The sequence below is a fragment of the Mytilus galloprovincialis genome, chromosome 4 (assembly GCF_965363235.1).
Source record: "Mytilus galloprovincialis chromosome 4, xbMytGall1.hap1.1, whole genome shotgun sequence".
NCBI classification, from domain to species: Eukaryota; Metazoa; Mollusca; class Bivalvia; order Mytilida; family Mytilidae; genus Mytilus; species Mytilus galloprovincialis.
In genome coordinates this window covers 10,415,571-10,434,084 of record NC_134841.1, presented here as the reverse complement: position 1 = coordinate 10,434,084, position 18,514 = coordinate 10,415,571, and the positions used below count along the sequence as shown (strand labels likewise).

The 18,514-nt window shown below is 35.1% G+C and overlaps 2 protein-coding genes across 2 annotated transcripts in view; one reads left to right on the top strand and one right to left on the bottom strand.

The window, feature by feature from the left end:
• The window catches only part of LOC143071323 (uncharacterized), a 36,723-nt gene extending 29,490 nt beyond the window's left edge, over positions 1-7,233 (bottom strand). Inside the window, exons 1-6 of the mRNA XM_076245567.1 lie at positions 7,157-7,233; positions 5,984-6,210; positions 4,151-4,286; positions 1,589-1,758; positions 944-1,070; positions 407-554 (exon numbers count right to left, since the gene is read on the bottom strand). Of these exons, the coding sequence (XP_076101682.1) occupies positions 407-554; positions 944-1,070; positions 1,589-1,758; positions 4,151-4,286; positions 5,984-6,109 (707 nt within the window). The 5' untranslated portion in view covers positions 6,110-6,210; positions 7,157-7,233. The remainder of the gene's footprint in view (positions 1-406; positions 555-943; positions 1,071-1,588; positions 1,759-4,150; positions 4,287-5,983; positions 6,211-7,156) is intronic.
• A 9,968-nt stretch (positions 7,234-17,201) lies between these two features.
• Positions 17,202-18,514, top strand: part of LOC143071322 (uncharacterized) — a 47,737-nt gene continuing 46,424 nt past the window's right edge. Inside the window, exon 1 of the mRNA XM_076245565.1 lies at positions 17,202-17,498. The gene's annotated coding sequence lies outside the window, so the exon portion shown is untranslated. The remainder of the gene's footprint in view (positions 17,499-18,514) is intronic.

Sequence of the window (18,514 nt, the reverse complement as noted above, 5' to 3'; positions counted from 1 at the left end):
TGTTGTTGTAGCTTATCATCTTTCTTGTTTTTAATATAGATTAGACTGTTGGTTTGTTTGAATTGTTGTAGTGCTCTTTATAGCTTGCTGTTCAGTGTGAGCCAAGGCTCCCTGTTGAAGACTTTACTTTGACCTATAATGGTTTACGTTTACAAATTGCAACTTGGATATAGAGTTGTCTCATTAGCTTTCATACCACATGCTCTTCTATCTATAAACAAAATATTTACCAAAAAAGTATGATATTACCAAATTTTGCAGCTTTGAAAATAACATTACAATTTTCTAAATTAAATATATAAATCATGAAAATTATCAACATTTGGATTTGTAATGAATTCTTTTTGCAATAACATTTTCCTCTTGTTTCTAAATATCGGGTAAGAACATTCATGGCAAGTCTTACTGTAAATCTCTGTCCTGAAAGAAGGATTTTCTTCCAATCATTCTTATTGATAGCTGATCTGTTGACTCTTCATTTGAGTGTAAACCAAACGTTGGATCTGGATAACCTTGTGTTAGGTTAATTGATGCACTTCCATTTCTAACCTTATCTTAAAAGTTAAATAAAGAAGGTTTCAATACAGTCTTAATAATTGCAAATGTTTTGATAAAAATTGTTTGAAAAAAAATTGATAATAGGGTGAACATCTGTTTAACTACAGAAAAAGAAATCATTAACACGAAAAAAAATGTAGTTTATATTCTGAGATATTGCCAACAAATTTCAACTTCAAAATATTGCTGAGAAATTAAGTTTTTCACTTTTAATGTGCAGACATGACCACAATCATTTGCATAATAAATTCCAACATCTCAAAAACAACAAGCATTCTAAGTAAATTTCATTGTACTGGAACAAAATGCTAACTTTATCTCTAAAAAATTGTATACATGTGTGTGTGTGTGTGTGTGTAGGTTACACTTCTTAATATTTTTTTACCCATATCTTCAAAAACATGGCACAGTAATTGTCCAGGATTTCTGCTGATAGTAAACTGTAATAGCTGTTGTAACTGTTCCTTGGTTAGAGGTAATAATGCATCGGTCAAAGGACTGTGATGTAAAACCTGAAATCAGTAAAGTTTTGTTTAGAAGCAAGTAGAGGATAACTCATAAAGTTATGTCGTCCTATCTCAAATATACCATCTAGATGTTAAGGTAAATCACACTCCACATTTGTACTTTACTCATTTTTTTGATTCATGAGTCTTTTGTTGATGAATAAGAGCGTTCGACAGACTCAGGCATATAAAATTATCAGCCTAGTATCTTTGATGACTTTATTTATATCTCTTTCAAATATGTAGCCTGATTTATTCTGCTTTACATAGTCTATATGGAACAGTGCCTTGGTGTGAAGATCAAAAGTACAAATAAAGTGTATTTACATTTATAATACTGTATTTGATCATAATATATTAAGTCGATACTTTTTTATTTCCATTATTTTTTTTTTTCATTTTACAAGTTAACAGACAAAAGACCCTAAGTGATGATCATGAGCAGTGCTTATTTGACCCTTTCTGTTAGGTTCAAGGTGAAAATTAGCAGCAACAAATCAAAGAAATCTCACAGTACTTCTTACCTCTGAAGGTTTTCTAATTCTATATACTATAGCAGCAACAACATGTCTACACCACAAATAATTACAAAGTGAACAATGTGTAGAAGTTATTCTTTGTTTTTCGAAGGCAACAGTCACACTTGCAGATTTCCCATTGCTGCTATCCTCAACAACTGCAGCCAATAAAAACCCTGAAATTGAACATGTTAATTATATTGTTTAGTTCAATCAATATTTTATTCAAATAAATTGAATTGGATTGGGCAACAGGCATAGCCTATGTAAGCTCTCTCCACAAAACATTTGTAGAGAGGGCTTACATGTAGATGGTTAATTATATTGTTCAATATTGATGACTTTTTTTCAAATATTATGAATGAAGATCTTGATTGGTTTTACAGAATAAGAAATAATAGATAAAAAATTGCAGAACAAAGTACAAAACAAGCGAAACTGTGAGCTACTGCTCACTGATGACACCCCTGACTGCCAGGCTACTGCTCACATGTGACACCCCTGACTGCCAGGCTACTGCTCACATGTGACACCCCTGACTGCCAGGCTACTGCTCACTGATGACACCCCTGACTACCAGGCTACTGCTCACATGTGACACCCCTGACTGCCAGGCTACTGCTCACTGATGACACCCCTGACTGCCAGGCTACTGCTCACATGTGACACCCCTGACTGCCAGGCTACTGCTCACATGTGACACCCCTGACTGCCAGGCTACTGCTCACATGTGACACCCCTGACTGCCAGGCTACTGCTCACTGATGACACCCCTGACTGCCAGGCTACTGCTCACATGTGACACCCCTGACTGCCAGGCTACTGCTCACTGATGACACCCCTGACTGCCAGGCTACTGCTCACATGTGACACCCCTGACTGCCAGGCTACTGCTCACATGTGACACCCCTGACTGCCAGGCTACTGCTCACATGTGACACCCCTGACTGCCAGGCTACTGCTCACATGTGACACCCCTGACTGCCAGGCTACTGCTCACATGTGACACCCCTGACTGCCAGGCTACTGCTCACATGTGACACCCCTGACTGCCAGGCTACTGCTCACTGATGACACCCCTGACTGCCAGGCTACTGCTCACATGTGACACCCCTGACTGCCAGGCTACTGCTCACATGTGACACCCCTGCCTGCCAGGCTACTGCTCACTGATGACACCCCTGCCTGCCAGGCTACTGCTCACATGTGACACCCCTGACTGCCAGGCTACTGCTCACATGTGACACCCCTGACTGCCAGGCTACTGCTCACATGTGACACCCCTGACTGCCAGGCTACTGCTCACATGTGACACCCCTGACTGCCAGGCTACTGCTCACATGTGACACCCCTGACTGCCAGGCTACTGCTCACATGTGACACCCCTGACTGCCAGGCTACTGCTCACAGATGACACCCCTGACTGCCAGGCTACTGCTCACATGTGACACCCCTGACTGCCAGGCTACTGCTCACATGTGACACCCCTGACTGCCAGGCTACTGCTCACATGTGACACCCCTGACTGCCAGGCTACTGCTCACATGTGACACCCCTGACTGCCAGGCTACTGCTCACTGATGACACCCCTGCCTGCCAGGCTACTGCTCACATGTGACACCCCTGACTGCCAGGCTACTGCTCACATGTGACACCCCTGACTGCCAGGCTACTGCTCACATGTGACACCCCTGACTGCCAGGCTACTGCTCACATGTGACACCCCTGACTGCCAGGCTACTGCTCACTGATGACACCCCTGCCGAGCTACTGCTCACATGTGACACCCCTGACTGCCAGGCTACTGCTCACATGTGACACCCCTGCCGAGCTACTGCTCACAGATGACACCCCTGACTGCCAGGCTACTGCTCACTGATGACACCCCTGCCTGCCAAGGAAGTTGTTCGAGTGATGAAGCTGAAAATCGCATCACACAGATGTAAACCGTAGAACCCCACTATTTTTAAAGCGGGGGTATTAAAATTAAGAATAGCGAATGTTAGGGTACCTGATTATAAAGAATAGAAAATAATGATCATGATCAAAGTAAATAAAGAAGTATGAAAATGGTCTAACAATTAAAAGAATAAAGAAATGTTAGACCCTCAACAATTAAAAGAATAAAGAAATGTTAGACCCTCAACAATTATAAGATGCAAATTCTTATAATTAACAAGTTTCACCATGGCACATTTTCAACATTTAAAAACACAAACAAATGGATAACATAATCAACTTTGAATTGAGTAATTTGAATGTGGCGAATATCGTAAGTTTATACCATGCACAATGTTAAAGGAGGGAAATTACATGTAGATGGTTTTAGTCCCATTACTGTTTTTAACATACACTAGAAGATGTAAAATCTGTTATAATGGCCCTCACATGGCTTAACCAAGTTCTTTTGAGGATTGCCATACGAATCAAATTTGGAAAATTTTAAAACAAATTAAATTGTTGACTTGAAATATTCTATCATAAATGATTAAAATTTCTTCATGGACTTGTACTTATTTCTGTAACATGTTTCCTAAACAGCAAAAATTATATGAAGGTTTGACTCACCAATTTGTCTGATTCTTTTAACATCTCCCTCCTTAAAGAGATGTTTACCAACTGACCAATATTCTGGTCTGTTGTCAGTCAGTTCACTTATAACTCTAACATGTTCTTCATCTCTTGGAAATGCATTATATGCTACCTTAGGAATAATAATTCACATAATTTTGTTTAATTGTTCATCTTATACATGTATATGTTATATAGTTATATAATTATAAATATGTACGTGAAAGTATTGAAAAAATATTTGCCACATACATTGTACATGAAAAAGACAATTTTTGATGGTATTGTCAGGTACTGTGTAAACAATTGGTACTTGTATTTTAAAACTTAATAGGTACTGTAAACCAACTTATTTTCGTGGATACTATATTTCGCATTTTTACCCTTTCAACAAACTTCGTGTTTAATGACCATTTTTCAGTAAATAGAACATTGTGTACAATTCATTTCATTTAAATTCAAAACATCAGGCATCTATAAACGAAATATGAAGCATCCAGGTCTTCCATCTTCTAAAATATAAAGCTTTTAAGTAGTAAGTTAGTGCAGCTGCTAGATCACTATCTTTATGTTGAGCTTTCTGCAACAGAATTTGCAGGCTCAACAAAAAACAGCCTCAACTAAATGAGCAAGAATAATACATGTCATTGATAAAATTAATTAATTAGGCCACACATTAAATGTGTGTGTCCAGTTGTATGCTCTACATGTAAGAAATTAATAAATATTTTTTTTCTTCAAAAGATCTTAGGCCAAAAAAAAATATATGTCTGTTTCCTGCTTCCATGGCAAATAAATCAGGGTCGGTAGGTCGGGATATTTTTTTTTTTTTTTTTTTTTTTTTTTTATTATTTTTGCACTCCCTGTCAGATTTGCAGTCGGTTACATGTCATGTTTGGTTAGGGTCCTGTACCCCAAAATGATTTAATCCCTTTAAAGAAGCTTTAATTGAATAATCCTCCCAGTGCTGACATTTTTTAAACCTTAATTGTAGCACGTTTGTGCTGGGAGCAGCCATTTTGATTGTTTGGGCATAGTAAAATACGGATCTGGATCGGACCGGAAATGAATTTTTTCGGACCGGAAACGATTTTTTTCCGGATTTGAATAAAAAGATCTAGGGTCGGGGGTTTGAGTCAGGGTCGGTCGGGAAACAGGAAACAGACATATATTTTTTTTTGGCCTTATCTGAGAGATGATCTTGGAACTGTTTTTAATGTTTTGAGACTGAAACTATCTTGAACCTTGTATATCCATTTATGCTTCTTAAACATTTTTACAGGTTTATGATTTTACACATCTGCGGGCACACTTGTTACACTGTATAAACTAGTTATTTGTTCAATATCATTCTTGGTAAAAAAAAATATATATATACTGATTTTGGATCCTGTTATTAAGGAAGAGCTTTTTTCCAATCACAGTGATTTTGGGATATACATGTATATATATGCTTTTAGACCAATAAAAAAACACATATGTTTTTTGCTAACATGCTGACAAAAAAATATGATAGGTAGGTAGGCTATATCATTTTATTTTACAACAATTCTTTAACTGGTTACTACTAAGGAACAAGTCTGACTTTGAAGGTGCTTGATCAAAAATGGCATAAAAAGTGTTTGGGTACATTGTAGGTAGGCTTAGCTAAAACACATATATTATTTTTGTTGGCCTAAGAAAGATTTGTTTTATTCATATCACACAGGAGGTTAATAATTCAAAAATGCTTTTTTCATCAGGGTGAGGGAGCCTATAATAAGAGTCGGTAAGGCAACTGGAAACACACCTACATCTTATATAAAATATATTAAATAATTTTAATTATACCACTCTTAGCGTCTTTTCATCCAGTGGTGGATTTGTTTTCTGCAAAGTACTACAGCATACATGTTGTCCAACTTTTGCTGCAGCAAGGTCATAGAGAGTCTTCTTTACATTTACTAATTCATTCATTTTAAGCCAATTTCACAATTACATTTCCACTGAATTTACGTACAATTTTATCTCTCCTTCATCATAGTGGTGTTATTTAATTGAAGACATGATTGAATATCCTGCAAATAAAATTATGATGATGAAAAAAGAGTGCACATGCTGAAATGTCTCAGACTCACACATGTTTTAATCATCATTGATTTCATGTGAAGGTCTGTAATACTATGGTTTATCAACAAGTATAGCAGGATTTATTAGCATAACCTTAAAGTTAAGTTCTATCAAAATAAGGTATTGGTCTGATGAATCATAGAGGGGGGATAGGACCTTTATCGGGACTCCGGGATCGGGTGTTTTTAAGCTCGGGATTACGGGATTGACCCTTTTGGGATCCGGGAATCCTTTTTTTCGGATTTCGGGATGTCAGGATTTGCCTTATTTAAATTTGGGACCTCGGGATTTTGTTTTTTCAAGTCCGGGATTTCGGGATCAAGACCCCTCCTATCCCCCCTCATCATACCATGTATATATATATACACCTTAGTGAATAAGGCCTTACAATCATCCAAACACCAAATAATGGGGATCTATCCCTTATATATTGTATCTAATGCCTAGGTCACACATTGACAGATCACCTTGCCAGTTCCACTAAAGATTAAATCTCACCGATGATCCCAGAAATGCAGTCTCAGAAGTTCGATTCAGATCTGATATGGTTGCACCACATTGTGACTACAGGTCTTGACATATCTAATGCAGGAAACAGGGAAAGGGGTCATTTGACAACATGAGTGATAGTGAATCTTACTGCGACACAGTTTAATGTTCATCATAAAAAACTGACAAATATGGCTTTATGTACATGCCAAAAATTACTCTGAGTACAGACTTACCTGTGATGAACTTTAAATTATTTTCGTCTTCGTTTTTATTTTTTGGCGGGAAAATGATTTCAACATCATTTTTGCATTCAAGAGATCAAAATAAGATTGTGACAACAAGCCACTGTTATAAAATGTATATTGATCTTCATAATAACAAGTTACAAATAATTAAACATACGATTTTACACTAAAAAGAATTGATAATCTCATGATCATGCTTGCTGTCTTCCGCTGCTGAAACTGGAAACATTCAGTAACTCTCGGCTGTTTCCTATAACCTGAAGTGTGCCGAATGAAATTGGAAACTACTAGCTTTTTAAAAAACCTTGTCTGACTTTATCTTTTTTAAAGTGATTCGAATAAATCAAGTAAAAACAATTCTGTGTCTACTTGGTGTTCCTATTGACTAATTGGAAGAATATACGAAGAAGAAGAAGGTTCACCCATGCAGTGGCTACTACAAATATATGCTAGCCTATGTGACATTATTGACGGCCCAGTTCGACCGAAAGACTGGGAAAATTTTATGCCGTATAATATTTGGAAATCTAAAGTAATTTTAAAACCAGAATTTTTAATTGATATATATTTCAATTTAAATTAAATGAGATGATGTAAGCTTAAATTGTCTTTTAAGCGCTATTTTGACGGAGCCGGCAAAATGGCGATTCATATATATAGAGTTTTGCTTTTTTGCGGTCTTATTTCAGATTTCCTTACCTTCCTTATAGTCATTCGAGTTTGGTGAACTACACTCATTTAATTACACTGTAGGCCTACATTATAAATACCTGGCATTAGTTTCTGTTGAACATTGAACGTTCGAAAATGGAAAACAACCAATTTGTTATCAAATAAAATAGATTTTCGACTGAAATGGAGAGCTACAGCAGGTTTTGGAGTACTTTGAAATGTGAAACGAGGACTATAAAATTGACGAAAACAAGAAAAAAAAACTTTATCATAATCTATATAGTCTATGGTGCAATACAGTATTATAAGATTATCGAAACAAATTATTATACACACGATGCATAAAAATATAGCTATTGCACAGCATTTATTCTATGAATGTTGAATACTGAAATGTATATATATCTGCATTTTGTTCAAAGGTGAAAAAAAAAGAAATTCCCCAAAAAACAAGGCACTGGTTTTTAAACGCTCTTTTTAAGCAGTTTGAGGTTGTTGGGTGTGTTTTTTGTTTCAGAACTAATAGGATATTTTTTATTAAAAGTTTAATCAGCATGTCGATTTTTGTATATGGGTTCGTATGCTTTGCTTATGAATATTTATATATACATGTCTAAAAAGAAATATTTTTAGAGTTCCTTTTAAAGTAAAAAAAAAGTACTGGTATCAATTCTAATAGTTAAGGTGGGTTTTTTTTAATAGATTTTCTGTTAAAGAAAAAAGAACTAGTATCAATTTTAATATTTTATGCTTTTTTCAAATGTTTAAAAAAAGACAAAGGAGTAGGTCCAGTAAGACCCCTTTTTGGCCCCAACATATAGCAGTTTTACAAAATTGTTAAAATGTAAACTTTTAGGTATTTATTGGACAGTAGTATGCATCTGCTACATAAATATGGGCTGTTTTTAACAATACAGCGCACATATATCGGGTACTAGCACCATTAATAGTTATCAAAAGTACAAGGATTATAATTTTATACGCCAGACGCGCGTTTCGTCTACATAAGACTCATCAGTGACGCTCAGATCAAAATAGTTAAAAAGCCAAACAAATACAAAGTTGAAGAGCATTGAGGACCCAAAATTCCCTAAAGTTGTGCCAAATACGGCTAAGGTAATCTACTCCTGAGGTAAGAAAATCCTTAGTTTTTCGAAAAATTCAAAAGTTTTGTAAACAGAAAATTTATAAAAATGACCATATAATTGATATTCATGTCAACACCGAAGTGCTGACTACTGGGCTGGTGATACCCTCGGGGACGAATCGTCCACCAGCAGTGGCATCGACCCAGTGGTGTAAATAGTTACCAAAAGTACCAGGATTATAATTTTATACGCCAGACGCGCGTTTCATCCACATAAGACTCATCAGTGACGCTCAGATCAAAATAGTTAAAAAGCCAAACAAATACAAAGTTGAAGAGCAATGAGGACCCAAAATTCCCAAAAGTTGTGCCAAATACTAGTCATGCTAAATTACTGAAATCGTCACAATTCTAACATTTTAGTTTAATTTTAGACGGTTTTCGTGTAAAACGAAAGTGGCCGCATTCGTGTTCATCCTTAATATTGAAATGTAAGTTGTATTTGATGATAAAACATATCATATATAAAGGTTGAGGATGAACACGGATGCGGCCACTTTCAATTTTGACAAAAACCATCTGAAAAGTGACATATTTGGTAGATTTTTCATATTTGAGCTTAAATCGGGCGTTTTTAATGACTAAATCAGTTAAAATCTTTCACACAAACTAATTGAATCAAATGAAATAGACACTGTGTTTAAAAAGTGGTCAAAATCTTTCGTCAGATGAACCTAAAATTTGAGGCCAAAATCGGTCCTTATCGGACCTACTCCTTTTTGGAGACTTCTTATCAAGGTAACGAATATCAATTTCTAAAAAAGTACGTTTTGTATACATGTTTAAAGAAGACATAGCTGTAAAGAGATTTATTATTGGAGTGTATTTTTCTATATTTTTTCTATTCTTAATTTCTGTACTTCTATTTTAATCTTAACTAGAACTCACCCGCGAAATCGCGGGCACATACAGCTTGGGAACTGTTGTAAGATGATTGTTTGTAAACGATATTATGTATGGAGAATTTCATTAAAGGTATCAAAAGCCCTCTCCCTTTTTCCAAAGTCCGATATTTGTTTCCTTTCTGGTAAATTCAATTATTTTCGTGTTTCTGGCCTCAGACCACAATTATTCTTCTCATTTGCTACAATGCTTCTTTTGGTAAAAGTCAAATCAAATTAAAAATTTGCACCGTTTCAAACATCAAATAAATGTAACTGCTTATATATAGACCATTATAAGTCTAATAAGATATGCTTCAAGGACAATCCATCAGTGCTTTTTCTTTTGAGAGCCTTACTAACATGCCAATGGTAGGATATGAATCCTGTATAAATGACTAAGACCGACTAAGGCTAATTTGAGGGGTGGTCGGAGGGGTCTTGATCCCGAAATCCCGAGATGCAGAATTTAAAGAAATTCATATCCCGAAATCCCAAAATCGAAAAATATATTCCCGGATCCCGTAAGGATCAATCCCCAAATCCCGAGCTTCAAAACACCCGATCTCGACGCCCCGAAAAAGACCCTGCCTCCTCTAATCTCTACGGCTTACTTTCATTTTTGCCAAATCACTATTTTCACTTTCAACAATAAATTGTTATGCCCCATACTCCTTTTTTGTCGTTTTTCTCCCAAAATAACTCAATCTGAATAATCATAAGAATAGATGACAAATGCGACTATGCATGTTATCTATAGGACACAGAGGCATGATGATTGATTGATTGTGGAAGGAAGAGAAGCGACACACAAAATGAGGTCTACTCGTTTAATAGTATAGATTAAGACCGGCAAAATGCAAAATAGCTATATTGCCTTTTTTAAAACAATTACTTGTTTTGTCATTAGAGGCAAGGTCAAACTTCCGATATTTAGCATAATTTGTTTACAACAAAAATGACTTAGTGGGTCTTTTTTAGTTGAAAACTTTTTTTATTTTATCTGGTACAAATGTAAGTGAATTTCCTTAACCAAAGATATAAAAGACACGGTGCATCTATGTAAACCAATAGTTATTGTCGTAAATAAATATAAACATGACAAAGTTGGCTCGAATTCAAACTATAATCTGTGTTTTGCTTTACCATGCAAGTATCAGTGTATGTAAAGTGCGGATCCTAAAATATCATTTTTACTGTATATGCCATAAATGTCTAATGTAGAATGATAAATAAACAGACGAACTTTTTTTTACTTTCGAAGAAAATGAAGAAAATTAGTTAAAATGTATATGTTCAGAAATACATAATACTAATAAAACAAAGTAAGAGATGCGAGCGGGGTTTTATCGCGCCTAAAGCCATCCAGCTTTGAAATATATACCAAAATAGGTGAATATTTATGACATTTCACGAACAGATCGTGCAGGTGCTTTATAACTAACAGGTAAGATGTTGTTGCAGTACAAAATATTCATTTTAATACAATTAATAAAGTTGTATAACGTAGAATATGTTTTGTCATTCAGTTTCTTCATATTTAACTAAATTCCACTATGATGATTTCGTAATGCTAGTCATGTTTACTGTCGAATAATGATACTATTCTTTCATTTTTACTGTGGAGCGAATCATTAGTACTGTATATGCGGTGCATTTTCACTGTATAATTTTTTATTTATTTTTTTTTATCTATTACAGCTCATTTCTTTAAGCATGTAGAGCAAGACTTTAGTTGACTTGCTTGTTTTTCTTTTATTGGATAATCGTTATGATAACACCCAATTTAATTCAAATATTAAAAATACAGGTTAAACTATCATATGCCTAATCATATTGTTTAAAAATGTCAATCTTATTTACAAAGTTTGTATAAACAATTAAACAAACAAAGCAAGCAAGCCAACCAAAGTTTTGCTTTGCATGCATTATGAAATTAGCTGTAAGGCCTTAATTTAGCCGACTTGCTCAAACAATAGATAAAGTAAGAGAAAGATTTGATAAAATTTAACTTACGGAGGAAAGTTTGGTTTTAAAACACTCTAATAAATTCAATAGAAATAACATTTATTTCAAATGTATTCCATTTAGTTTCTTATAAAGCGTATAGGGATCTTTATCCTTATTTTTTTATCCATTTCAATGACACTTCACCACTAATTACGTACATCTTGATATAGATTGAATCTTTGTTTTCCCGTTTAAAAGGTTTTACACTGGAGCCATTTATAACTTGCTGTTCGGTGTGAGCCAAGGCTCCATGTTGAAGACCGTATGTTTACGTATAATGGTCTACTTTTATAAATTGTGACTCGGATGGAGAGTTGTCTCATTGTCACATACGACATCTATATATGGCTCAAAAACGAAACGAGACAGAATAAAAAGGTATAAAAAAATCCACACTACTTTTTTAATATATGTATAATGGGCTTAATATGATTCAGAATAGAGTAAAATAGTGGGTCGCATTTGGGTATAAGCGTGACGCCGGATTGCCGATTTTTTGCAAGCGTGACAGGTGAAAGTCAAATGATTGTGTCGTGAAAAACGAGAAATGAAGTCTAGCGGGACACAGGAATCTGCCAAAACAATAAGCGGAATACGGGAATCTGCCAAAACAGTAAGCGGGATCCGGGATCAGAACTCTCCCCCCCCCCCAATGAGACCCCCAGAATAAGATATTTGTGTATATCAATCCTATTGTTACAGTCATGCCTTCAATAACAAATGTATCCGATGCATGCATTTTTTTATATTTTTGGTCCCTTTTTCAATTTTGAGGGGTCAAAATTTAAAGACAAAAGTCCTTTAATATAGATATTTGGGATTCGTTGACATGCTGAATCTAACCGTGTATCTAGTTTGGGGATTTTTTGTCTAGTTGATGAAACAGCCCACATAGAGTTCCAAAGGGTCTAAAATCAACAAAAATGAATTATAGCAATCATTTCGTGTACAATAACCCAAATGTGTATGGTTTTACCTCTGCGGTAGTATCCATTCGCGGATCTAGAATTTTTCATTTTGAGAATCGCTTTTGTTACAAGTTTGAAAAGCTATATATTTGATGAAGAATGAATGAGGAGTTTGTATTTCAATTTGAAAATACATGTATCATAAATCCTAAAGTCATCAACTAAGTTTTTTCGTTTGTTGCAAGTGCATTTATCACATAATTCTACAATAAAAATTCCTCGCATCTTTGAAAATTCTACATTAATAATGACTGCACTAACAGTGATAATTCATCGCATCTATAGCTAAAATGGATCGTTTTCAATAATCGATATGCTATATTATGATGATTTTATAACACTTATTTGAACTTTAATGCTATGTTTGTATATTATAAAGACATATCACAATGAAAATATGTTAAAACTTATCTTCAAATCACTTAACTTGATATTTTCAAAACATAAACAAATACAGTTTTCCCATGATCTTTTATTCTACAATAGACATACCCGCATATAACAGTAAAAATGAACTAGCTGGATTCGCACTTTATATACACTGAGTATTACATTTTACGACCACGGTTTTAACAAAAATGTGAATAATAATCATTTACAGTTGGATGAACAAAACTACACATACACCAACAAAACACGAGCTGTAGTTCTGTTAGGCGGAACAAATATATGTCAATCTATGGAAATCCGACCCATGAACAAATAACTTTTTCCAATAACTTACCGTAGATAGACAACAAAATAAGGAAACTGTTAAAAAAAAGAAACAAATTAAGGCTATACCAACAAGCTAAACGAAGTAAAAAAAAAAAACAAATTAAGGCTAATCCAACAACTTTAACGAAGTAAAAAAAAAACAAATTAAGGCTATTCCAACAAGCTTAACGAAGTAAAAAAAACAAATTAAGGCTATTCCAATCAGCTTAACGAAGTAAAAAACAAAATTAAGGCTATACCAACAAGCTAAACGAACTAAAAATCAAATCAGGGCTATATATAGAAACAAGCTAAACGAAGTAAAAAAACAAATTAAGTCTATACCAACAATCTAAACGAACTAAAAAATGGACAAACTACAGATAGTTCCAAAAAGAAGCGAAACAAAAGGTTAGGAAAGCAGGATACTCTTACATCAATGATGCAATCAGGAAAGGCCTCGAACCAACAATACAAAATCATTCTGGAATGTAAAAAAGAAGATTTGGTATGATTGCCAATGAGACATCTCTCCACAAGACACCAACATGACACAGAAATTAACAACTATATATATATATATATATATAATAGGTCACCGTACGGTCTTCAACTATGAACAAAGCCCATACCGCATAGTCAGCTATAAAAGTCCTCGAAATAATAGTAATGTAAAACAATTCAAACAAAAAAACCAACGACAAGTACATCAAATCCCGGAAAACAGACAAAATTGGAGTATCACCTTTAAAAACAAAGAGAAACTTATCAGTGACAGCAAAGAGAAGGCTGGAATTTTAATCCCACAATTTAGATCTAAAATCACAATTGACTAATCAACATCAATTCCTAAAAAAATTAAAAAAAAAAAAAAAAAAAAAATGCCGAAGAAACCATATCTGAACATTACTATAAATAACTATCAAAGGTCTCGAAAACTACTCAAAGATGTGAATTCATCAAAAGCATCTGCATCGGACGGTATTCAAGACACAATACAGAAAGAATGTGCAACAGAAATAACATCAGGACTAACTTCCATCTTCCAACCATAAATAGACACTGGAATACTTCCTAAAAACTGGCTCAACGCAAACATTTCGTGTGTTTTCAAAAAGGGAGATGAATACGCTGCAGAAAACTACAGACCAGTATCAAAATGATTTATCCCCATTGAAATTTGTATTCCTTTTCAATATAAGGTTTCTTGCAATTGCACTAAAAACCATGAGGTTGCGCAATGACGTGCTGCTACGCCGTACGCAATACTGAGTAAATCATTCTGCATCGGTACCTTGCAAATTTCTTGAAAACCTTACATGATTAAACATCCCGAAGGCACCTAACATCACTCTACCATATATTCAGATCTGGCTTTTCATGCGAAACACAAATTTTGAATTTTTGAAATACTAAGGCTTTTCTACCTCAGGCATGGATTACCCTAGCTGTATTTGGCAAAACTTTTTGGAATTTTGGTCCTCAATGCTCTTCAACTTCGTACGCTATTTGGCCTTTTAAAACTTTTTTGGATTCGAGCGTCACTGATGAGTTTTTGTAGACGAAACGCGCGTCTGACGTATATAAAAAATTTAGTCTTGGTATCTATGATGAGTTTATTATTCATCACCTTACATGACTTCATGAGCGCATTCGACGCCGGGCTACAAACGGACATTGGCAATCATACCACATCTTCTTTTTTTATATTGCAACCCTGGTTTTTAAAAAAGCTTTCAACAAACACTGTACCGCTTAGCAATTAAGTATTAAAATGGGAGAATGTGGAACATTTAAACAACTGGTTAAAGATGTTTCGGACACAGAGGAAGATGAAAGTAGTAATAGAGAGAGAACAGTCATCTTCGCTAGCCAAGGGTTACGATCCACTCCCGCTCTCTTCACGCGGGAGTGGATCGTAACCCTTGGCTAGCGAAGATGGAGAACAGTCCGAAGAAGTAAAAAGTAAAAAATGGGAAATCTTTAAATCTAAACTCATCAACTCTGCCGAAAAAAAAAAATCCATCATAGATCCTACGAAACAAAAACCGATTACCGTGGATCTCAGACAAAATAAGAGGTCAAATATACAAGAAAAGGTTACTTTACGCAGGATTTTCAACAGTGTTCACAGCTTGAAGTAGGTGCCTGACTGTTTTCTACCAATTGTTCCCGATGATTATTCGCATAAAAACACGAGAAGTAGGTGGGTGAATAGCCGCTTACTACCTTCTAATATATGACCTGTACAGTACTAAAAGCGAATACAGCTAATACACTGAGAAATATATTGAAGACGATAGCTTAAGTACAACAAGAGCAAAGAAAAGACTACTTGGAATATATTGACAAACTAATTACAATATGTCATCTTCGCATCAATAAACCAGATATTCCAACATAAAACCAGAGTAAATCATTAAAGCTTTTCAAATACATAAATAAAGTCCATAAGAACTGACAAGCCTGACATCTCTGCATTAAAGAAAGACGACAACATCATCACAGACACTACTGAGAAAGCAAATCTTGTAAATGAACAATTTCAATCTGTATTTACCCCAACAACAAATAACCTAATACGAAATTTACAGTCAAGGGATTTACATAGAACATCAAAAGTGATTCAAAAGCTCGTACATAATATCAACCCTTATAAAGCCACCGGCCCAGGTAACACCAGAGACCGCTTAATCTTATAAATGCAGACAACAATCGCACTTATGATTTGCAAAATATTTCGAAATCTTTATATAAAAAAAAAAATGATAACTGGTATCACACCTGACAACTTGCAAAAGTTGCAAAGGCATATAAAAAGGGGGATAGACATAAACATGTCAACTATATACCATTATCGTTAACTTGCATTTGTTGCAAGTAAATGGAGCACATAATGTATCGTCTAAGGTCCAGTCCTAATCTTGGCCTTTTTAAACGACCTTCGATTAATACTAGCTCATAACAAGCTAGAATAATTTGCTGATGACAGTATCATATGAATGACAGCGAAATCCCATGGTGACAGCCTCAAACTGCAAGCTGATCTTGGTGCAGCAGCTAAATGGGAAGTGGACTGGCTGATGGCCTTCCACCCAGGCAAGTGATCTATTTTCTCGGTCACAACTAAACGTCAACCTTTACAACATAACTACACTCTTCACAATAATATTTTAGATACCTAGGTAAACGTAAACTCGTACCACTGGGAAGTCGTACCGGCATTAAAAATATATTAAAGATATGTTGAATGTTTTATGGCTTGTTTTTTTGCATATAATGGTGTGAGCACTGCATATAATGTTGTGAGCACTGCATAAAATGCTGATCATTAACATAAGGCAGTCATGGCGTTCCATAATTTTCTATCCAGGACCAATAAACAAGGAACATTAATAGCTACAAATTGGTCATTGTATTTTCAAATTATATATATTTTACAGACTTATTAAGAGGTATTGAGTGAAAGAAAAGTATATATTCATCATTGACATCATTTAACACCATTTGTAAATGCATTTAAATAAGTTGGTTCGAGTTAGCAGTGGTACGATTTTGCATTGGTACGAGTTTTTTTTAAGTGGTACGAGTTGACGTTGGTACGAGTTTACAATGGTACGGGATAACTTAGCTGTTCTTTGAAATAACCTGAAGGCCATAACGATACCGAAGTCCGAGGAAAGTCCTTACGAATTGTTTCTTTTTGTTACTTTATATTTAAAACTTGTTGTTGATATAAAAGGCCACGAAGGGCCAGTTATGGATTATTTATTCAGATGGAAGACTGGAAAACTTAAAAAATTCAAAGTCTTAGTGGTGTTCCTAGTAAATGGAGGAATATTCAGGACATATATTTACAGAACGTTTCCGGATTGTATCAACTATTAGTATTTGTCCAGCCGCATCAACCGGAGGAGAAAAATGAGCTCGAAGTTATGACATGTATATTGCTTTTATCTTTTATTTTTGCCACTTCACATGTAAGCAAAATCATTTCGTTTCAATAAGACACCTGAAAAAGATTTTCTTAACGCTTCGATGACGAATAAATCGATGAAATAAGAATCGAAAGGATGGAGAAATTTCCCGCCAAAATTATTGGTCAGACGGTGTGCTTGTTTATTGGTAATTCCTATTAAATTTAGTTAATTTTTCGAGGTAGAGTGGCCAATTTTTTAACTCCCTTCTTATAAACTTAAGGTTTTTTGTCATGAATGATGGATCCAGAAATTTTCTTTAAGGTTCATGTGGACCCTATGGCTAAAATGGCCGTATTTTCACCTCAAAATTTTCTCTGAGTACAGGCAAACCTGTGCATCTGGAAAAGTTTTAAGGCATGGCATGCCCTAGATAAATAGAATTCAAATGCATTGTATGATTTAGAAAATTCATAACTTAACTGGATTTTGCCGTACACTCTTTTTCGTCTCTGCAGAAGATGATAAAATTAACAAACAGTTGAGTTTACCTTGATATGATCCACTCAGGTACACAGTTTAAATAACCAATTATTGTCAGGTATCTTTTGTCCATCTAATGTCCATGTCAATTAAAAATGCTCACTTTAATTTTTACCTGTGGGGACGTTCTCAAACCTGTTTCCCAACTTAGTTTATTTTGGCACCTTCTTGAGGAATGAAAAAAAGTGCACGGCAAAATCCTGGTAAGTTTTTATTTTTCTAAAACATAAAACATACTTAAAATTCATTTATCTAGGGCATGCTATGCCTGAATTTTTTTACAGATGCGCAGGTTTGTCTGTACTCGGAGTAAATTTTGAGGTGAAAATACGGCCATTTTAGACATAGTCCACATGAACCTTAAAAAGGGGAGGGAAGAAAAGGGCCCGACTATCTTACTCTTACAGATTCAACATCAAACCACAGCAAAAGCTTTAATCATTAACATAAATTATAATTAAATATTTACAAACCTACCACTATTTTAATTTCATAAATGTGCGACGATCATACACTTCACACCATTACCGACACAAATGGAAGCAGTATAAACTCGAGGGTCCCAGAGCGAAGCCAGTTGATTGTACGGAATGATCAGTGAGGTATTGTCCAATTTGGAATTCACTGACATGGTCAATGTAGTGTTACCATTCCAGAATGGTCGATGTAGTGTTACCATTC